This window comes from Argopecten irradians, chromosome 3 (assembly GCF_041381155.1).
Source record: "Argopecten irradians isolate NY chromosome 3, Ai_NY, whole genome shotgun sequence".
NCBI lineage: Eukaryota > Metazoa > Mollusca > Bivalvia > Pectinida > Pectinidae > Argopecten > Argopecten irradians.
The window spans coordinates 13262593-13287434 of NC_091136.1; the positions used below are offsets into that span (position 1 = coordinate 13262593).

The following is a 24842-nucleotide window of genomic DNA, read 5'->3' on the forward strand; positions in this document are numbered from 1 at the left end:
TCATAAGTTCGCTCGTTGGGCAGCAAGATATCAAATTTTTGAATGTTGAACCAAGTTTACACAACAAATTCGTATACATCAAGTGGTATAAAGAAGGGGCATCACTTTAGGCCGTTTTACTATGAACCCAGAAAAAAACGAATATTATGAATAGCATATATTATGCAGCTGACCCTAATATATCTTCAAGAAAACTATTTTGCTTATTACTGAGTGGACGTAAAACAACCCAAAGTGGTACCCCTCCTTTACATACACTACCGGTAAAAAAATCACAAAACGAAAGAAATCATTGTCTATACCTGATTGTAATAAATCGTCGATACATACGATAGTTCACAATGAAAGGTTTTAATGTCGTATTGAAACACTTCTGAATTGATGCTCTCCAAAGGAGCAAATCAACATCACTTTTGTGAGTAAAGAGAAATGGAGATAGTCTAAACAAAATCTCTCAGAAAAATGGAATATCATGTTTCCTCCTACTAAAGATATAAGAGCTACTTTCGTTAAAATGGCATTTTAAGTTATGTAAGAAAAAAGCGTAAAAACTTCGTTTTCCCCGAATTAGTCCTATTGCATAGTATCCGATTGAATCAATTAAGTAAAATATATACATGTAAAATTTTGATTGAAATAAGTTACTCGAAAAAGACATTTATGCTGTCTGTGCGCATGTAAAGCTTTAAAAAGATTAATTGTATAAAGAAAGGATGGATAAAAACAATGAGAGGAATCTCGAAACCGGGTCACGTTACATCAATCTCCTTTAGTTCGATGATTTGCTGCGTTATCGGTTCTTCATCATCTGGATGAACTCTGAAAATGAAGGCGATGAAAATCTTTTGTTATTTATATATTTATTTCTGTCATGGCATAATAAAGTATATAAATGGAAATAATTTACCATGGTTAGTATTTTAATATATTTATTTATTTATATCCAATAAAATTCCTTAATTGACAGCATCGGTACGAAAATAAAACATATGTCGGCATTATTATATAGATTTATAAAATATGATTTTTCTATCATTATTTCGTTACAAAGGTAGGATATATGTTAAAACCTTGAACTCACCAGTCACCGGTGAAGTTATCCTCGATACTCCAGGGCTTCCGATTACTTAAGATCTCTACACCCTTTGACTATTTCATAGTAAAACTGAAGACAGTTCATTGGAAAATATCTTAATTAATCACAGGCCAGCAAAATTTTCCTTTGAAGACTACAGAGAGAGATCGACGCCCAACATCAAAGCCACGCAGTCAACCAGTGTACCGTTATACGGCTCTTTTTGTGTGCATCAAAGGCCAAATTATCTGTTCTGTCGCCTCCAGTTTTACTATGAGATAGTCCAGGGGTGTAGAGATCGTAAGTGATCGGAACCCTGGAGTATCGAGGATGCAGTGAAAGCTACACATAAAGATTACTTACCGACGTAGTTGATCTGGCCATCCCCGTCCAGGTCGGCCGCCTTCATCATGTCCTTGATGTCCTTATCGTTGATTCGTTCGCCCATAGATTTGAGCACTTGTCTGAGTTCTGAAGCACTTATCACCCCGTCCCCGTTCTGGTCCATAGCTTTGAAGGCATCTATGTATTCTTTTTTCTCTAGGTCCGATGTTAGTCGCTTAGACATCATCACTAAAAATTCGTTAAATTCAATTGTTCCATTTCCTGTAATGAAAATTAAATAATTTATGAATGTAAAATTATGTAATTACGGCCAGATAGAATAAAAAAAGGATAAAATTGGAATCAATATCAAAATACTTGGATGAAAGGAATACGAACAGTGAAGGTCTGATAGGAATATCTGACCTTCTGCAGCATTGAAGTGGTTGTTGTGATTTTAGGAGACTGTGCTAGACTTATCTCATTCAATTATGGATTGATTGAAAATTTAGTTGCTTGCATGCACTGATGAAGAAAGTTAATCACGTGCAAATCAAGTGAACTTTGAAGGACGTTCTTGCGTCTGTGATAACGAATGGCCGTCCGTTTTTGTCTATGACATGTAACCCAAAAAATATTGAAATTATATTTTAAATTGAAAGTCAAGTATCCACCAAGGCGAAGCAGGAAATATAATTGGAAAAATAGTTGTCGTTATGCATCAATTGTGTATATTGATTAATTAGGATGAGATTTGACAGAATTGATATCTAAAGGTATTTTTTATTACTCGCCAATTTGTACAAGACATACAGAATATGATACGATAATACATGTACATACATACATGTAACTAACACACTTCCATCAGAATTTTAATCAATATAAAATTATTTACGTAAGGGACGATAACTCTGTTAAACAAATGTTAACTCGCCAATCCACCGACATGCTTATAACCACAAGTTAAGTACGAAGGAAATTGGCGCATTCACTTTAATGATATTTCACATGTTATCAAATTCTAGCGCGACATATCGATTGAAATACTAATAGTCTCTGCGAAAAGCTATTTAGGTGCAAACAAATTTTGGGTTAACCCTTTCATTGCCAGTTTCTGTATAATTCATCTCATCGGAACAAAAATTCAAACTAAGGCTATATACGTTAAAAGTTTCAGGAATCCTGAATAGAACTGTATTTTTGCTTTCTTTGAATATTACAAGACGACCTTGAAAAATAGTGGTATTTTTCCTAATAAATTTCCACGTCAGACGAGATATCGCGAGAGCCTATCGATCATCTATATTGAATTATGAACTGAAAAATGAACCATACAAAACTCATTAAACGAATTTTTATGTATGCATTGATTCCATATTTTAAGCCCAGTACTTTGGAATCGTTAGTATGACCTACTACAAGACATGTTCTACATTTAGTGCGTTAGTATACAGTAACGCTACATTGAATATGTCTGTATCAAGTTACGACACCTTTAACGATCAAAACACTGTTCAATCTCTATGTATATGCAAAATTCAATTGATACAGATCAATAATTAACTGTGAATAAAATCACACATATATTAGAATGTATCTAAAATGGTAAAAATGTCACTTTTTAGGTAACCTACCATCCACATCCACCTCATGGATCAAGTCCCGTAACTCTGTATCAGTAGGCGTGTGCCCCATTGACTTGAGAACGACTCCTAGTTCTGATGCCGTGATGCGGCCGTCTCCGTCCTTATCAAACATATAGAACGCCTCACGGAGTTCTGAAACAACGAATGTATTAGGCAATCTACATTTATTTCGCTATCGTAAACAGATACAGTGAATCTCGTCTTCCGAGCTTCACTCAGATGGTTTCTTCATTCGTTTTTTTAGGAAAAATGGGAATAACACTTTGAATATTATGATGAAGATTGGATTTCTATTCATATGCTTCCTTATAAAATAACAAACAAAAAAACAACTAAACTTTAGTGACTACAATTAAGAATTTCTCATCACATTTTAACAATCAACTCTCTACATTTTAACTCAAAATTAGTAAATATTTTTGCCATTCTGATAGAGAAACAAATATGCATTTATTTTAGGGGTGTGATGAAGTACAAGATTTTTTCGATATTCGAGATAAGCTGTTGGTTTTATTCCTTTTATAATAAATAAACAGGTTACTTTATTTAGTAAAATAGATAATAACAACAGTTCAGGTTTTAAAGTTGTTAATCAAATTATTTTACTTCTAAAGATGTTTACATGCATCATTAACTATTCAAACTTTTCTGCGTTCTATTGTAAATCACTATAAACTACAATCAATATCATCAACATGAAAAGCCAGTTCATAAAAAAGGTTTTTTTTTTTTAAATAAATGGAAGAAGTGGGGAAAAATAACACAAATTTTTGGTTAAGACAGGTTTTTTAATTGTTTGCTCTTCACCTTCTTGTGTGTGTAAGTGAGTGCATTAGTATTGCAAGACCGACTGTGTGTTTTTTACAGTATTGTATCACAAGTTATTTATATATAAGAAAATGGAGATATCTGTAACAGAATGTGGACAATAAAATGTATATAATGTTAAAGATGCTCCACCGCCGACAGAGCATAAATGATATTCATCATTTGAACAATAATTGGGGTTGAATCATGTATATGTATGCCTAATTAACACAAAAATAACATGAGATAATTTATTTCGCCTTTGGTGCATGCGCAATCATTACTTCATTCCATATAAGATATAGTGCCACGGATTTTTTTCGGGATGCAATTAATTATTTTTCATATTTTAACCATGAAGTAAAATTAGAAGCTCAAACTTTTCAATGGTGGTAATGGTGTAAAGTAAGTAACTTTTGTAACTGAAGAAAAATACTAAATCGTCTGCTCCTGTTTTTGATAGTGAAAAAACACCATTTGTCAGCGGTGGAGCATCTTTAAAGATTTGATACTTAACATAAGTGCAATTCAAACCATATCAATAGACGTGTACGTCAGTACTAACTGGTGAACAGGTGTAAACTGTCTTGTTTATCATTATGTTGTGCATGTGTACGTTTAGGGTCTGTAAATGGGTATTGTGTAATACAATTAAAAAATATATATTCTGTATTTGCATATTACAGGGGTATCCGCCCGGATAGGTATTGATTGTGACGTCATGTGTTTGTGAGAGTAACGTCATACTTTTCGGAGAAGACGATGTGAGTTGCGCCTACAGAATAATGACGTCACAATGGACACACGCAAGGTAGCTTATTTTATAATATGTAGAGACGGAATTTATATATAAGAAAGAATTGGATGACGTACGTGTCGGTGACTGTAAGAGCTTGTGTGATTTATTTGTATTTATTGATAACTTTCATAAAAAAATAAAATGTTACAAAAAAGTAATCTTACCTTCACGCTTTTCCTTAGTTAGTGATTCTGCCTGAAAAAATAATGAAGCAAATTCAGTCCAATGATCACTAACTTAAGATTTCCCAGCGATCTATTGGTCAAATGTATATCGAAGGAAAGAAGTATGGTTTCCTTTTTACGCTCTCTTTTCCTATCATTTTTATACATATATACAGAGAAACTATAACGTACATGAGTAGTTTCAACAAAGTCAAAATGATTAAATTATGATATGATAAAGTTTTTCTTTAATTATCCAAAGATTATGATGTGCAATGCTATGAAATAAGTGAACCTACTGAAGAGTCTATGAAATAGTGATATGGATGATTTGAAAAGTGAAAAAAAGACTTAATCTGTTAAAATTATCTTAAAATGTCAAAATACAATTCGCATAATTAGGTTCTCCAAGTGTTTTGAATTTTGAGAAATAGCGAAATAACAACACAAGCGTCAATTGTCAAAATTCATGATTGCTTGCCTTTCGACGATCTTGTTGTTATGGATACATTGTATATATTATATAATTATTGTTTACATATTTATTTTATTTTTACAGACATTTCATAGCAATGCTATAAAACAACTTAACATATAGACAGTGTCATACACATTCATCCACGCATTTACAAATGAGTTTTTTTTTTCAAACAGATAGTATTGCCCTATTGTTGAGAAAGGGAATATAGCAGAAGAAGTGCAAGGAAAACATGAAAATGGTGGAGTAGATTTAGGAAGAAAGGGGTATAAAGACAGGGACAGGGGAGAAGGGAGGAGGAGGAGGACAGAATGCACTTTTAATTATCATACATGATTTATTAATTAATTTGATGAATTTTTTTAGTTAATGTCGTGTATAAAAAAGGTAAAAAATATTATTCAACATATCATACATAAAAATATAAAGTAGCCATAAAATGGACATAATAAAAACTCAAGGTTTAGAAAGATTTACAAGTTTTATCCATTTTTCCAATCACTAATTAACCGTAAATAAATTGACCTTGTCCATAAGCTATATATGTCTGAACAGCATGGTAATCTTTAACGGATGTGACTAATCTCATATAGCATGTAGTGGATTTTGAAAGAATCTACTTCTATAAATGTAGTGTTTAACAAAGAATATAATTTCATTATTAATCCTGTTATAAATATATTCTAATGTGGTTGAATATTCCAAATTGCAGTGTCTCTTCAATAAGTTGACTTTTCTTTTCCGTATTCAAGGATCGAGCGTGAGCAGGACTGTTGGTATGTGTGTCCATATCGCCAGTGTGCTTACTAAAGTCAATGAATGTTAATTTACCTTGAATGAAGTATAACTTGTATCAAGGCTAAAAGCTATATAAACCACTAGAACAATTCTGGTTCCATCGCGATACGATTATTATCCATAATATAATCGAAGTGGGTGACAACCGTATCACAAAGTATCGACTTTCGCGGACGATTTTTTTGCAATAATTTCTTAAACTATTGTATTTTTTATGTTTCATCTAGACCACACTGATAAGATAATTGTTTCTAATTACATGTATGAAAAATAGTAATATTAGTCCTATTTATTTTAAACAGGGCGATTTCATGGGGCGATGGATGGAGTTTCTCTTGAAACAAATTCAACATCAACTGCTCGCATACCAAGACACGTTCGTCCCATTTTAAATTATCTATTCAAGATTTAGTGTTGTTCTAGTGTACATTATTCCCATAAAATCAACTATTTATTTAATCAGCTATCAACCTGTTATGGCTAATATATCTGCATATAACTAAAAAATAGAATTTATTTGTAATATCCCAATTATACCCATTAAATAGTTATTAGTAAATACAAGAATCATTATAAGCCCCTTCCAGAAATCTAAAGAAAACTATAAGCTGTATGACATTTGGTAAATAAAAAACTTGAAACTTGAGAGAAATAACTCTAATTAGAACATCGTACAATCATTCATTTTATTAAGTTTATAACATAGAAGTAACGATATCGTTTGTAAAGTCATATCAAATCAAACACAATAGCATAGCAATCTCTTAAAAAACACCCCCCCAAGAAAATTATAATTTCATCAGACTTGTTTGTTGGTTTGTTGGTTTGATTTAATCAACGTCATATTAACAGCCAGGGTCATGTAAGGACGGTCTGTTTTGGGGGACTGTGGTATATTCGTGTTGTCTTGTACAGTGGAACTCTTGTCCTTTATATAGTGCTATATCGCTGAAGCATGTCACCGAAGACATCAGGCAACACACCCCACCTGGTCACATTATACTGACAACGGGCAGCCAGTCGTGCCATTCCCTGTACGCTGAATGCTAAGCAGGAGCAGAAACTACCACGTTTACCGACTATGGTGTGTCTCGGCCAGGGGACAGAACCCAAAGCCTTCATCAAAGGGACAAGCGCTCAACAGAAGGCCAAAAGTGGTACGCTGTCAAGGGAGACGTTAGGAAGAACAAAGTTGCTTATGAAGAAGAGAAAAGATAATATCCTAAATTTTCTGCCCTGCAGGTAGAGCATTAGAATTGTGCCTTTTGTCCCTATTGCATGATCGTAAATTTCATCAGACCAGATTGAGTTACAGGAATTAATTGCAATAGAGAATTACAGTCTATCTTTATGTTGAATGATTACGAGAAGTGATAATCAGAGTATTTGTTCTGATAAAAAGGGTATTGAAGTTTCAGTTTTAGTAGGGAACTTCTGTATTTCATATGTAAATAATCGACCGTGACCTACGGTGCTAATATCCGTTGTTTAGCACTCCGTCGACAACACTAGGACAGAATCAGAATATGTAATCGACCAACTTAGCAATGGCTGGTCTTCTGGGAAACACAAAAGTGTTATTTTATGTGTTATCTTGGCGTTGGAATGGGATGAGGGATGCTGAAGTTGGCAGCGAGTTGTACAAACCGTGGAATGATGATTGGCCAAACGGCCCCTAGATGAAACATTCTGCGGCAAAATAAATTGATTTTAAGAGTGTCGACTACGTGCACGCTATGGATATCTCCAAACTGCCTGACATAGAAGACAAGTTATCGTGCAGTTACATATACATGATAGCACTTTGAGTAACACTAAGAGTGAATGGAGGGTAACACAAAAGCACAAAATGTGTACATGTACAAATACCTTTGGGCAACTGAGCTCCAGGGTTACAGGGTAAAGTCAACTAGTAAGTGTTAAACTTCGGCTTTTTGTTTGTTAAAGCATTGTAGTGTGTTATGATTTTAGTGTGTTATGATTTTAGAATAGTTCCAATGACCCTGAATTCTACATTATAGTAAATAAATCTATCTTCTAGCAACCGTAATCGAAAAATCCATAGTTCCGAGAAATAGCCGTAGATCAACGTCTTTTACTGTGGGTACAACAACGTTTATTTTAGATAGGGGACAGTAGAACAAAATACAACAATCAAACTAAAACTGATAAATGGTATTTAAGGACAAGGACCAGTTAAAGGAAATATAATTTTTAGGTACTCGTATATCGAAAGTTTGTAAGTAGATAAAAGCAAGTTTGGTCTGCATTGGCAACAGTTAGAAGGTAGTTATAAATGATATTATATTCCTAATATGAATGTTAGAAATACGAATGAAGGGAGGAAACTCGAGCTACCATATCGATAGACGAAAGCGTGGTAATTTCACCAGATAAAGAAATTCAACCAAATATAAGGCTTTTCGGAAATGCATTTATATCTTCTTTTTTTAATATATAAATCATTATTATAAATATTATAAATCATCATTTCATATCATCAATTTCGTAACATTCAAATAAATAGACACACTCCTAAAAGCTACCGCGGAGGAATTAATTAGAAGGCATTGTGTGTAATTTTTAGGAATACACACGCTATTCATGAATATGAAAACGAAATAGATCGAAGTAAACATTGTAAAACATCACCGATTGCGAAATCATAAACATCGACTACCATTATGAAAATCATCATACACAATTTTTTTATCAACTCATGCCTTCAATTAGGATACGAAATTAACAAAAGAACATTTAATTTTCATCGCGGATTGTTATTATTGTTTTGATGTACTCAGGCTTGCCGAGCGTTCCTATGATTGCTGTTTCACATTATCAATAAAGTCATTGCATTTTTATGATTATGTTATGTAATAAACTTCGAAAAATACAGATTTAATATAAACAAATTATCCAGTAATTGCGATACATTGCGATAGCGTAATTGTGCAAGACCAACCATGTGGGAGATGCCTGGAACTGGCGGTTAATTGACGGTTGTTTTTTTTTTGTTCGAAATCTCCGAATGTCTTCAATTTCTTCACGATTGTCTTTCTGTGAGAGTGCATAGCTCTGACAAACGAATCCCATATAATGTTGACTTTCCCTATGCCAACCTCAAACAATGCACATATTCATAAACTTAAACATACGCAGCTTTTCAAACTAGTTTCAAAATGGTTCACTTATTGAATATTTTATGAAATTAAATTCCTTGCATTCATTCTGGTATTAGGTTGTTGCAGAAAACTAATCCTTTATGACGTTGACCCAATTACACATTACTTTTTTGTTTTGTTTTATAGTGTCAAGCATACTGAAAAGTAAATAAGGACACGGCGTCGTATTGCAGCACAAAAAGTGGATGGCACGAGGAATTATAGATCGCAATTGCCCGCATCTTGATTTCCCGCGAGATTGCGTGAGTGTGCCATATCACAGGGTGTACCACGTACGCGCATCGATCTGGTACCAGGATAGTTTGAAAAACATCCAAATGTAGTGAATGAATAATGAATGAGCACAAAGTGACTGTCTTCCTAGTCAGTGACTACGTAAACATTTACGGGAGGAACGCTAGGTGTACAGCACACATTACAACTGTATTCAATACACTATGGTCCGGTACTCTTAAATATGATTTCCTGGATGTGTCCAAAGTAATGAATAACCGATTCGACAGCTTTGGTACCTAGGAGAAAAAACTTAATGTTATGTTCATTGGAGTGACATGAAAAGGACCCAACATACAGAAATCAAATAAACTGTACAGCGACAATTTTATCCTTACGTAGACTCTTAGGACACCTCAAGTTTTGTTTAAGGTCATACCGTAGTCAACTATTCAGTGACTGCTAGAGTGGGCCAACGTATATAAAAAGAACTTACCGTATTTTTCGCAATGCCATCTTAAAACGAGAAAATCAAATTTTACCGATTTTAAATTTTCGTGATATGAATTTTCAAGGTAGATATCATTCATACATTTCTCATTAATTCCCGTTTTCCCGATCATAGCCATGTGCCGCGAAATCGCGAAAATATCATCCCCGAGAAAATAACCGGCTGTATGGTATTATAAAGCACTGTCTGATCCCCAACAAGGAAATAATGAACGCATAATCACAACCTTACAAAGGATAGTACTACATCAAATCATTTCTTGTATGAAATTGAAATCAAGTTTTGTATGGATTTTTTTATAAATATATTATGCAATTAGAGCAACTACTAGTACGGAAGTAAACAAATTACATATTAGCACTGAATTACGTCAATATGAAATCTATGGTACATATAATGTTTGAATACTGCTCAGTAAGCAATGCTCTCCGGATTCACTTTGCCGCGGTGGCCAAGTGGTTAAAATATTCCGACATATTACCATAAGCCCTCCACCTCTGGGATGGAGTTCGAATCCCATGTAGGCCAGTAAGCAGGTACTGACCGCTTTTCGGTGTTTTTTTCCGGGTACTCCGCCCTTTCATGACTCTGGCTGTTAATAGGACGTTAAACTAGTAAAATCAAAGCATTGATATTAATTACCCAATATCTTAATTTGAGAGTCTGCAATCGATTTAAGATGTTTACAATCAAAAGGTAGTTAAGGGTGAGCTACAAAAAACAATGGTTAAGTTAACTATTATATTGACGTCGGGTAAGACCACGTTATGGACGATATTCAAATTCCATAAAATTCCATATTAGCATAGCCATCAGATATCAATATCGGGACACTCTGATGAGGGCATTCACGTCAGTTTTGTTTCGCCCCTAACACTGTTTGGGACAGAAAAGCGCATTTAGGAATGGTGAAAAGACCTTTTGTTTTCGTTTAATTTATTATTCTTATCGGGGCTTTTTATCCAATAGTGAAAAGGCCTATTGACTTTGTTAAGTTTCTTATAAGGTTTTTTTTCTCTATAGGTGAAAGGACCTATTGTTATTATTCTCTTTTATTATTATTCTGCGCTGAAAGTTGTATACAAATGATCTCCGAAATGGTAAGAAATAAGATATGAACGTGTCACCATATTGTAGGGCATAAGTTGAATGTGTGACAGCAACAATTTTATGTTGGTCAAATATCCAATGTGGTCGCTATGGCCTCACTCTGGTTTTAAACCTATGTCAATATATTGTTAACGGCTTGACAAATTTCTTTGTTTTGTATATGTTATGTAATATGGAGCAAATGACTTACCTAACACTTTTCTGAAAAACGTCACCTACGTGATAGAATTAAGGGCAAAGTTCAAAAGTGCAATTCTTCGAAAACAAGTTAAAAATCATTTTATCAAGTACTAGAGGTCCAAGAGACATAATATTAGGCACGTTGCATGTTGACATAAAAGCCTAACAGGTTTGTTAATATTATTTACCTTAACCTTCATTTAAAGATGCTCCACCGCCGACAGACCATAAATGATATTCATCATTTGAACAATAATTGGTGTTTAATCGTGTATATATATGTCTAATTAACACAAAAAGTAATATCAAATAATGACAGAAATGAAGTACAGCTGCAAAATACTATTTGGAGACTTGAACTTACCAGGCATTGATTGGTCAGTCTGTAATACTAAGTGTGGTGAAGCTTCAAAACAATTCAAATTCGTTGAAACCGTACGCGACTGTTACATGTATCAGCATATACGGCAGCCCACCCGTGGACGTGGAACGGATAACCCTAGCGTTATAGATTTGATTCTAACCGATAAGGAAGATTGTATAGAACAGATTCAACTCGATCCTCCTTTAGGGAAAAGTGATCACTCAGTCATCGGAATACGTTGTAATTTCAGTGTGGAAATGGAAAATAATATGAAAACGCGATATGTATATGAAAAGGCAAATTTTCAAGAACTGTCCCGAAAACTTAACATAGACTGGCAAAATAGTTTTTTGGATTGTAAAGATGATGTGGAACAGCTGTGGTCAAAATTTAAAGAGATACTTGAAAACTCAATCAGGGACACAGTTCCAGTACAACAAATAAAACCATCGCGCAAATTAAGTAACCACAAAAGTTGTCTAGATAAAAAGACATTGTCTAAAATCAAAAATAAGGCCAGATTATGGAACAGATATATGTCCACTCGGGATCAAGAAGTCTACGCAGAATATTGTAAAGTAAGGAATCAAGTAAGGTCACTCACAAGGAAGGCGGTAAAATTACGTGAGAAACAAATAGCACAACAAGTAAAGGACAATCCTAAAAAGTTCTGGAGATACGCGAAATCTAAGACAACAACTAAATCCAATATTTCAAATCTGTACAAAAATAATAACAAAGAGGATATCACTACAACAGATGATGAAAAAGCAAATGTACTAGCTAATTTTTTCCAGACAGTGTTTACCCAAGATAAAGATAAATCACTACCTGATATTGAAAAGATTGATGTGGAACCGATCACTCAATTAAATATTTCACCAGAAGTCGTGCAGAAGAAGCTAATGAAGTTGAAAATTTCAAAATCACCTGGACCGGATATGATCCATCCTAGAGTTCTTAAAGAGACACGCGATATTATATGCCATCCTCTAACATTAATATTTCAAACATCAATCGACACTGGGAAATTACCTGCGGACTGGAAATGCGCTAATATAACGGCAATATTTAAGAAAGGAGATCGGAAGGAGGCTTCAAACTACAGACCAGTAAGCCTGACCAGTGTTGTTTGTAAATTATTAGAATCAATAATAAGGGATAAAATAATGAGTCACATGAAAAGAAATAAGCTATTTAGTAACGCTCAGTTTGGTTTTATAGACAGTAGATCCACGGTTCTTCAACTTATCAATGTCATGGATAAATGGACAGATATTTTGGATAAAGGAGCATGCGTGGATATTATATACTGTGACTTTATGAAGGCTTTCGACAAAGTACCTCATGGCCGACTAGTACATAAACTCGCAAAATATGGCATCGGTGGTCAGTTTTCAATCTGGATCCAAGCCTTTCTGTTTGGAAGAAAACAAAGAGTTGTAGTGAATGGCAAAACGTCGGAGTGGAATCCAGTTTTAAGCGGGATACCACAAGGATCTGTGTTGGGACCACTTCTCTTTGTTCTCTATATAAATGATATGCCCGATGTAACAAGTACCGGGACAGACACCTATCTGTATGCGGATGATACGAAAGCTTTTAGATCAATAAAAAATGAAGAGGATTGCAAAATATTACAACATGATATATATTCATTAAGCCAATGGTCAGATATTTGGAAACTCTGCTTCCACCCAGACAAATGTAAAATGATGCGATTGGGATATTCAAATACAACTAAATATGGATACAGACTGAAGGAAAATGCCCAATTTTTAAAATTTGTTGACTCGGAGAAGGATATTGGTGTCACCATAGATGATAAACTTACCTTTGACAAACATATATGTGAAAAGGTCAACAAAGCAAATTCAATCATGGGAGTGTTGCGGAGGACAATGGAATACATGGACCAGAACAGTTTTAAACTTTTATACACGGCATTAGTTAGGCCTCATATTGAATATGCTGTTCAAGCCTGGTGTCCGTATTTGGAAAAGCATGTAACAACAATAGAAAACGTTCAACGTCGAGCAACAAAGCAAGTGCCAGGTCTCTCAACTTTGCCATATACAGAACGTTTGCGTAAACTCCAACTTCCAACGTTAGCATACAGGCGGTCACGTGGGGATATGATTGAAATGTACAAAATACTTTCTGGAAAATACGATAAAGAAGTCGCAGATTTGTTTTCAATCAACCAGGGATCAAGTACCCGCGGACATGATTTGAAAGTGTACAAAGAGCATTCAAGGCTGTGCGTGAGAAAACACTCGTTTACCCAGAGAGTCGTGAATACTTGGAACAGTCTCCCATCAAATGTTGTTCAGTCTAGGACAGTTAAGCAATTTGAATATGAACTCGATTCACATTGGAAAAATCAGCCACTAAAGTATTTATACACTGAAAAAATAAATCCGTGAATTTCTAAGAGCTGACTATTATAGGATTATAAAAAATCCTGTACATGTTAACATGTATGTTGTCAGAATAAATCTATGTATCTATGTATCTATGTATTTCGTCTTTGGTGCATGTGCAATTAGTACTTCATTCTATATAGTATATAGTGACACGGAATTTTTTTCGGGATGCAATTAATTATTTTTCATATTTTTAACTTGAAGTAAAATTAGAAGCTCAAACTTTTCAATGGTGGTAATAGTGTAAAGTAAGTAACTTTTGTAACTGCAGAAAAATGCTAAATCGTCTGCTCCTGTTTTTGATAGTGAAAAAGTATCATTTGTCAGCGGTGGACCACCTTTAAGTTCACATGGACAAAAAATCTAAAATTTTCAAATTACTTCTTATGAAGTTCTAAGAGGCCCAGATACCTAATATTAGGCATGTAGCATGCTGACATAAATGACTACTAAGTTTGTTAATATGATTGACCTTGACCTATATTCAAGATCAAAGGGACCAAAAAAATATAAAATCTTCAAATGACTTCTTGTGAAGTTATTAAAGGCCTATAGAGACTTAATATTAGGCCTGCAGGATACGAATCGTTGCGATAAAAAGCTAGCGAATGCGTTAAAATGAATTACCTTAACCGACATACTGTTGTTAAAAGCCCGTCAAATTTTCTAGTGACAATTTCTAGTTAATTATTATTTTTACAATATATACAAGGTGATCCTTTCCATTATTATTGAATCCTAGTATTTCTCTTTCAACCCACATGCACTTACTTAGATTTTAAAGTAACAATGAGTATTCAAATATTTTTTTAGGATTTTGATCACTCCACAGGTTTCCAATTGGGATCAAGTTGGGGGTTATTATATGTATTTTACAGAATGTGTAGTAAGTTATAAATAGCACAATAGTGACTGTTCAGAAGTATAACAATTACGCTGATTGGTTAGTCCATATAGTGGTGACAAGTAAAGTAATTGATCACCCCCTCCGTCCCCAACCGTGTTCAGTTTTATACTCTCTTCGGTACATGGCGTGGCTTAAACCATTTCACACCAGCTCTAATGTATTTATTTATTTGTTTATTTATTTAAATTCAACAGAGCATAAGGTCTTACAAAATGGATAAAAAATAACAAATTAATAAATTCAACATAAATATAAAATATCATAGTTAAGTACTAGGTAAAAGAGAAACAGAAGTAAACACAAACTAACGAAGATTGTCTTTAAACGGGTTTTAAATGTTGAATAATTAAACAAAACATATGACAGTCAGACGCAGAGTTAATACCATTAATACTAGATTGTATTCGGTTTAAGATACTGTACTTTCACACATTAACTCTACTGCGCTACCAATAAAACTAATTGGAACGTCTTTAATATAAATCATGATCAGGGATTAAAAAACTCAATTGGTTGACTAGGTAAGAATAATTATAGGTACTGTTGACACAATTAAAAAGACAGACCATGTCAAAAAACGTACGCCTACTCTAAACTAGGATCATTAAAATGTTAACTGATGTCAGCGTAAGACAAAGAGGTTGCATAACAATTTATCCAGAATAGAATAGAGGCTAAGTTTCTGTTTTTCAGAGAATATGCTGTAGAGTACAACACCACTTAGAGTACAGCACGTGAACACTGCTGTCATATCCTCTCGACTCATTGTCATCTGTTAATAAATGATGATATAGTTTCTATTGTCTATCATGCGTTTGAGTCGTTTGTTCATAACTATATTAAATAGTTTATATATAGTTTGTATGAATTAATTAATACGATAAGCAGAAAATTCACAAATATCATTTATTTTTTACATATTTGACGGTCCAGTCGTTCAAGGCTTCTTTGAAAGAGGCCGGATCCCCAGAATATTTTCTTCTGTTATGGAAATGTACTGGGAACCTACGAAAATGCTACAAGTATCATTATCCAAGACCGTCTTGTGACGTTTGCAGAAACCCGAAATACCATTTTGTTCAGAATTACGTGGACTGTATATCTGTATGTAAGAACCTCAGTTTGTCAACTGTAAAAGCTATTTCACTATCATAAATTCAACAGAAACCAGTGGCAAAAATGACGAGTTTTGCGTGTTTGACCAAAAATGTCTCCCCTCGATGAAGTTCTGAAGATGAATAGGTTATTTCAATCGCTGGGTCACGCCAACATTTGCGTGCATTCAAACAAGCAAACAAATTGTATCAGATGGTTTTAGTGTTACCGAATTAGACCTGGTAGGTCATTCAAGAACGATAACTCACTTTATCACTCTATCACTTCATTTCATATTGGTAGGTTCCTTCACCAAATCAAGCGAAATAGATATTAGCGTATGTCACATTTCAAGGTCTGTACCAATATAAACTAATGCCGTATGGTATAAAGAATCTTTCAGCAGAATTTTAATATCTTCTCAACAGCGTGATAGAAGACCTAAAATGCTTGAAGGATAAATCGATGGTGTTATCTACTACGCTGGGCGGAGACTAGCACGAGATGCTATGGTCCTGACATTATGACAGAATGATGTACACCAGACATCTATCTGTCATAATGTTTAAGTCTGGTTCAGGGCCAGAGTAGCTTGGGCAAGCAAAACTAGCTCAAAATATTAACACCGAAATTCGCCACTTATCTTGGTCTTTTCAGCAAATGAATAATTTATCTACTCATATTCATCCATTTTATCACGCATTCACGTTCTTTTACAGTTTCTTTTCCGCAACTTTAAATTTCCCTCCTCGTCGTCGCGATTTTCTCATAGTATCGCCTTTAATCTCGACGGATTGGTTTATTTGGATAAATAAATTATCTTGTTGTAAAAAAATAAGGCTGGTGGCGATTCTCGGTGATCACTCTGAATAGGAAATGTCCTGGCACGATACCAAACGGTGTCGGCGAATTCCATCTTTTCATGTAATAGTGCACTCTGACCCTACACCGGACATCTATCTGTCACAATATCTAAATCTGGTGTCAGTGTCAGAGTATCTCGGGCTAGCAAAACTTGTCCATGCAAAATCATAACCAAACATATGATGTCCACATGTTGGTAACAAGATAGATCTGGTGAAGTATCTTGGTATACATATGTAGCTGCATACTACAAAAAAATCATTTTCACTGTTATAACAGTTCCACTTACTGCTTTTAAAGAAAAATATGCAATTTGACTGGTCATGCAGACGGAAATCTGTATCTAAGAAATTTAAGCTATACTATCAAACTCTCTAGATTTGATAATCATTGCAAACCGTTTGTTGATGCCACCGACGTGTTTGTGTTTGTTTTAAGGCTAGGCGATTTTGAATATATTGATCATTCATTTTGTTTTATCCTCAGAAAAGCATGCCAAACACCAGAGAGAAAATATTCCACCATTAAGAGAGAATGTTTAGCGTTGAATTTGGCCTAGAACCAACATTTAATGTATAGTTATACTCTATTAGTGTAACTATGCTAGGCTTCACAGACCACAACCCTTCATTGGGAAATAAAAATCGAATAATTATCAGGCGGAGTTTGACTTTGCAAGAAATACAACCTGACATCGTGAATGATATAATCCAGATGGTAATATAATGTTATGTCCATTGTACTCTCTTTATGATATCGTGGTAGCAAGCAACATTACATCGATCTGCATCAAGCGGTGGCGAATACGTTTGTGCTTCAGACTGACTATTTACACCTTACACGTGTAGTATAGAAATAACGACACCATTCTCGGTAACCCAGTGTCAGCAATAATGCACCATTTACTGTAACCGTGTGATAAATGGTATCTATGCTTTCTGACTATAAATTGAAAATCTTACATTAATTACACACATTTCACTGTTTCAAAAGGATTGGGTACAAGTTGCTTGCAATACTTTCATACGAAGCCGTCTTCAACACAAGTTACATATATAACTACCGTAATTTCCTGCGTATTACCCGCGAGCCATACGATTTTTTACATCAGAGGATGCCCAATGCGGGTTATCTGCCGATGCGAGCTAAATGTGGAAAATACATAGAAATAACTCAATTTTCACTTGAGGTATATTATTTAAAATTGAAAACCTAATTCCTAACAAAAGATATACTACTGATAACTTTACATGTCAATGAATAAACCTATACCTCATCAAAATGAAATCACTATAATATATATTGACTCGTGTACTACTGTAAGTACAGAGTACAGTATCTTCCAGGATTACACACTCGTATAATTAGCGGGCAATATGCCAGTGCGGATTATCTGGAATTTACTTTACAAAATCATAGAAACTGTCTTATTTTGCTTCCCGTGGGCTATATACCCCGGTGCGGGTTATACGCAGGAAATTGCGGTACCGAGCACAGGGACCTGGCACGATTTTTTTTTAAACTAACAGTATACATTTACATATTATAGTACTATACTATAACATATATATATGTATACTGTTGGTTAAAAATTTGCGTGCCAGGTCCCTGTGATACCGAGGATGTACTGTAAACATTGATATTTTTGCGAGTGCTTTATTTCGCGATTTGCAAGCATAAAACATTCACGGTGTTGTTATTTTCGAGATAGATACACTTTCACTTTCATACTTTAAACAACAAAGTTTACAAATGTACAGAATCTTGCGCGCGTGTGTAATTTTCGCGACCAAGCGACCGTCGTATAATTAGCGTAAATTCCTTCTCGCGTAAATGTCTACGCTTACAGTATTTTTGAGTGTAATCAAAATTAAGAACAAAATCATTTTCTGATAGATTTGGATCACCAAACATCAAAGTTTGTAGGTTGAAGGTGACGTATGCATTCAAATTCCTGTAAAAATTACATGTTGTGTTACAGTTAAAACGAAATCATTCTTCACAATCATAACCGTCCTCACAAAGTTAATAATATCAACTGTGAATATATCACGTTAATAAGAGAACATCTTCCTGTCATATGAAAAAGTGATACTTGTTTTAAGAAGAATCTCTCTAAACATGATGGTAGTTTCAAATAGATTATCTAATATTAAAGAGTTGGTAGTTATTTTCAGACAGATGTGAGGGAGTGTATAATTTTCGGAAATCTTTTGGTTTTCATAACTAAAAGTGGTAGAAGGGCGGAAACTTTGAAGCCACCAAGCTTCTAATTGATTTTTTTTCTAAATGTGTCTGCATTTGCAACACAGCAAACATCACAGCAGTACTCAGGAGTTTGTGTGATTTGTATACTTTATCTATAGTTCTCTGTGGTTACGAATAAAAATTAATTTCTCAAAATTTAAATACGTTCAATTTTTAATTTATCAATCTTTATTATAAGTATTCATGCTAATAACGTGTACTAATCATATGTTCGGTATCAGCTTCTGTTTAAGTAGGAATAAATATGTAACTAAATATTTATTTGATCGCAGCAGAATGATGGTAAGATTGTTACTGATTTTATCTGCAATAACTAATTGACTTTTGTCTTAACATAACAAGGAAGTACTTTTATCGTATATATAACATGGTTGTTTTTATAAAGACAATTTAGTCAGGCTCTGATAACAATCATTTCCACAACTATGGTCGACATTTAACTAACACGAACATTTTTGCGATAAAACAACAGAACATAAAACCAATGAGACGAAACATTTAAAGATGCTCCACCGCCGAGAGAGCATAAATGGTATTCATCATTTGAACAATAATTGGTGTTTAATCGTGTATATATATGTCTAGTTAACACAAAATATAATGTAAAATAATTTATTTTGCCTTTGGTGCATGCGCAATCAGTACATCATTCCATATAGGATATAGTGCAACGGAATTTTTTCGGGATGCAATTAATTATTTTCGATATTTTAAACTTGAAGTAAAATTAGAAGCTCAAACTTTTCAACGATGGTAATGGTGTAAAGTAAGTAACTTTTGTAACTGAAGAAAAATATTAAATCGTCTGCTGCTGTTTTTGATAGTGAAAAAATACCATTTGTCAGCGGTGGAGCATCTTGAAAGATGCTCCACCGCCGACAGACCATAAATGATATTCATCATTTGATAAATAATTGGTGTTTAATCGTGTATATGTCTAATTAACACAAAAAGTAATGCAGAATTATTTATTTTGTCTTTGGTGCATGCGCAATCAGTACTTCATTCTATGTAGGATATAGTGACACGGAATTTTTTCGGGATGCAATTAATTATTTTTTTTATATTCTAAACTTAAAGTAAAATAAGAAGCTCAAACTTTTCAATAATGATAATGGTATAAAGTAAGTAACTTTTGTAACCGAAGAAAAATAATAAATCGTCTGCTCCTGTTTTCGATATATTTAAAAACTACCATTTGTCAGCGGCGGAGCATCTTTAAAAGTACTAAGCTGTTAGTTTACCGCCTATATCACTCCGCATGTTAATATTTAAAGATAAGCACATTTGTGATTTGTTAACTATTAAGTCTATAGACAAAAAAAGCCTTTTGAAACATAGCTACAGAGGACAATTTGATAAATAATAAAAGCATCATACATGGAAACTAACAACAGAGCTAAAAACAGTAGAAACTTATCAATGGCGACAATAAGCAACAGAGCAATTTAGTGAATAACTGGTTTGCTTACCATGCTTCAGAGCCGAGATAAGCCTTCTGGTCGATGTGCTGTGTACGGTGGGGATTCACAAGCAAGCAGCCTTGCACATCACCAAAGCAAAGTTAGTGTCGTCAGTGTATAAACTTCTCTGCAAGCCTCGACACTATACCAGCAGACTCGTGTGCCCGTACTCAGCTTCTGATTGGCGGAGCTAACTGGGGATGTGGTAACCATATATGATAATTTTATATTCACGAAAAGGGAGAAGTAACATGCTTAGCGAATTGGGCATGACGGGAAATCTCCTAACACATTTTCGTTTGGCAACAAATTACAATATGGAATAAAAGCTTATAAAAAATGTATAGCAGTATCGTTCCTTATTGGTAAGCTATTAGAGAGATATCAGAACTGGCTGTTATGACCAACCTCATCTCAAACGGCATGAATGACATTGTGTGAGTGACCATTGATTGTGTGACTGACCACTGGTTGTGTGAGTGACCTCTGGTTGTTTGAGTGACCACTGGTTGTGTGATAGATCGAATATACGTACTCGGCCTAGTTTACCTTTCGGTCGGGTATGAAATGGTGCCTATGTGTCCTAGTCGAGCAGTTCCTCCGAAAATCACTCGGGCACAATTTTCGATTCTTTTTTGTAGGTTTCCAATTATTTATGCGCATACATGCATTTATATATTATTTTTGTCCAAAACAAACAAAATTAGTTATTAATATCTAACGTCTCGCTCACATGACGTGAAAAAATTCCTTTCAGGAAGACCTTCATATGTGTATGTAAAAAATAATGTATTGCTGAGAATTTGATTTTTTTTCTGCTCAGTTTTATTGCCTAGTAGATAAGAGATATAAAACAAGTATGCAAACACACGTTTTAATAATGGTTTGCATAATCAGTACTCTGCTTCATTAGCAGTAATAGGCACCAATTGTAGCTCTAAAGACAACACCATTACCAGTCTAAAGTCTTATTAGCTACAATATTGCAGCTACTTGTGTGACTGACCTGACTGACCACTAGTCTCGTGTATGGTCATTGTTAAAACACGTTCCCGTCGGTTGAATGAAGAAACTATTCTAGCCAGTATATAATTACAGTTTCTAGTTAACACGCCAATGCATGTTTGCTAGGAACACGTATGCAAATTATGGAACTATAGAGAAAAGGGAATCTCAAATGACTGACTGATATTTTTGTGAGTTTCAAAATAGACGACAAAGATTTGGAAATGCGGAAATTATTTGAGCATATACACTGTACAGCTAGCAGTGAGTGCTGAGAAAGGAAATTGTTGGCTAGACACTAAAGTGTTTAGTTTTGCAATCTGTCGAGCAAATTTGATTACTATCGACTCACTACCTTCATTTCGAAATGTCATAATTACGTTTTAAGCTAAGTCAATTAGTTTGCTTAATTCAATTAAACAATTCAATAAAAGAATTCCATTTAAACATCAAATAAATGTATCATGGTTATTTGTAAGGGCAATTTCACGTCGAAGGTTTTCACAAGAGATACAATTATGAAATTCAAATGACAGGTTTCGGTATTGCGTATAGGAAAATAAATCTAATTTAATCTCGTTTTCAACTTGTTTACGTAATTAAACGCATGCGTCTATCAAGCGCACACCCTAGTCCACAGTTGATTGCATGGAAACTAAACGATAAACAATACCTCTTCTTTAAGATGTTTTAAACCTCTGTAACAGAAGCGGAGAACATGTGACCTAATATCTGCTAAGTCCAATCCCGCGACGTCCCTCTCTCTGATCTGGAACACATACGCGACCCTTATACAACTCTACGGTCCATGTGTATGATATAGGATCTCCCTGGTCAATGTGTATGATATAGGATCTCTATGGTCCATGTGTATGATATAGGATCTCTATGATTTATATGTATGATATAGGATCTCTATGGTCCATGAATATGATATAGGATTTCTACGGTCAATGTGTATGTATATGATATAGGATCTCTATGGTCCAAGTGTATGATATAGGATCTCCCTGGTCCATGTGTATGATATAGGATCTCTATGGTCAATGTGTATGATATAGGATCTCTACGGTCATGTGTATGATATAGGATCTCTACGGTCCAGTGTTATGATATAGGATCTCTCTTGGTCCATGTGTATGATATAGGATCTCTATGGTCCATGTGTATGATATAGGATTTCTATGGTCCATGTGTATGATATAGGATCTCTATGGTCCATGTGTATGATATAGGATCTCTATGGTCCATGTGTATGATATAGGATTTCTATGGTCCATTGTGTATGATATAGGATCTCTATGGTCCATGTGTATGATATAGGATCTCTATGGTCATGTGTATGATATAGGATTTCTACGGTCCATGTATATGATATAGGATCTCTATGATCATGTGTATGATATAGGATCTCTATGGTCCATGTATATGATATAGGATTTCTACGGTCCATGTATATGATATAGGATCTCTATGGTCCATGTGTATGATATAGGATCTCTATGGTCCATGTGTATGATATAGGATCTCTATGGTCCATGTGTATGATATAGGATCTCTACGGTCCATGTGTATGATATAGGATCTCTATGGTCCATGTGTATGATATAGGATCTCTATGGTCCATGTGTATGATATAGGATCTCTACGGTCCATGTGTATGATATAGGATCTTGGTCATGTGTATGATATAGGATCTCTATGGTCCATGTGTATGATATAGGATCTCTGGTCAATGTGTATGATATAGGATCTCTACGGTCCATGTGTATGATATAGGATCTCCCTGGTCTATGTGTATGATATAGGATCTCTATGGTCCATGTGTATGATATAGGATCTCTATGGTCTATGTGTATGATATAGGATCTCTATGGTCCATGTGTATGATATAGGATCTCTATGGTCCATATGTATGATATAGGATCTCTATGGTCCATGTGTATGATATAGGATCTCTATGGTCCATGTGTATGATATAGGATCTCTATGGTCCATGTGTATGATATAGGATTTCTATGGTCCATGTGTATGATATAGGATCTCTATGGTCCATGTGTATGATATAGGATCTCTATGGTCCATGTGTATGATATAGGATCTCTATGGTCCATGTGTATGATATAGGATCTCTATGGTCCATGTGTATGATATAGGATTTCTATGGTCCATGTGTATGATATAGGATCTCTATGGTCCATGTGTATGATATAGGATCTCTATGGTCCATGTGTATGATATAGGATCTCTATGGTCCATGTGTATGATATAGGATCTCTATGGTCCATGTGTATGATATAGGATCTCTATGGTCCATGTGTATGATATAGGATCTCTATGGTCCATGTGTATGATATAGGATCTCTATGGTCCATGTGTATGATATAGGATCTCTATGGTCCATGTGTATGATATAGGATCTCTATGGTCCATGTGTATGATATAGGATTTCTATGGTCCATGTGTATGATATAGGATCTCTATGGTCCATGTGTATGATATAGGATCTCTATGGTCCATGTGTATGATATAGGATCTCTCTTTGGTCCATGCGTGTATGATATAGGATTTCTACGGTCCATGTGTATGATATAGGATCTCTATGGTCCATGTGTATGATATAGGATCTCTATGGTCCATGTGTATGATATAGGATCTCTATGGTCCATGTGTATGATATAGGATCTCTATGGTCCATGTGTATGATATAGGATCTCTATGGTCCATGTGTATGATATAGGATCTCTATGGTCCATGTGTATGATATAGGATCTCTATGGTCATGTGTATGATATAGGATCTCTATGGTCCATGTGTATGATATAGGATCTCTATGGTCCATGTGTATGATATAGGATTCTATGGTCCATGTGTATGATATAGGATTCTATGGTCCATGTGTATGATATAGGATCTCTATGGTCTATGTGTATGATATAGGATCTCTATGGTCCATGTGTATGATATAGGATCTCTATGGTCCATGTGTATGATATAGGATCTCTATGGTCCATGTGTATGATATAGGATTTCTATGGTCCATGTGTATGATATAGGATCTCTATGGTCCATGTGTATGATATAGGATCTCTTGGTCATGTGTATGATATAGGATCTCTATGGTCCATGTGTATGATATAGGATCTCTCTATGGTCCATG

General features: G+C 34.7%; 1 protein-coding gene across 1 annotated transcript; it reads right to left on the reverse strand.

Annotated features, from left to right (window-relative positions):
• Positions 1-289: 289 nt before the first annotated feature.
• LOC138319924 (uncharacterized) lies at positions 290-20832 on the reverse strand. Its single transcript, XM_069263038.1, has 5 exons — positions 20687-20832; positions 4819-4849; positions 3037-3180; positions 1439-1681; positions 290-819 (listed from the first exon to the last, which is right to left on the reverse strand). The coding sequence occupies exons 1-5, from the start codon at positions 20687-20689 to the stop codon at positions 791-793; spliced, it is 450 nt and encodes a 149-aa protein (XP_069119139.1). The 5' UTR covers positions 20690-20832; the 3' UTR covers positions 290-790.
• Positions 20833-24842: the final 4010 nt, after the last annotated feature.

Coding starts and splice junctions, on each gene's coding strand:
- LOC138319924 (XM_069263038.1), bottom strand. Junction 3,181..4,818: donor AACTAAGGAAAAGCGTGAAG/GTAAGATTACTT, acceptor TCGTTGTTTCAG/AACTCCGTGAGGCGTTCTAT. Junction 1,682..3,036: donor CCATGAGGTGGATGTGGATG/GTAGGTTACCTA, acceptor TTTTCATTACAG/GAAATGGAACAATTGAATTT.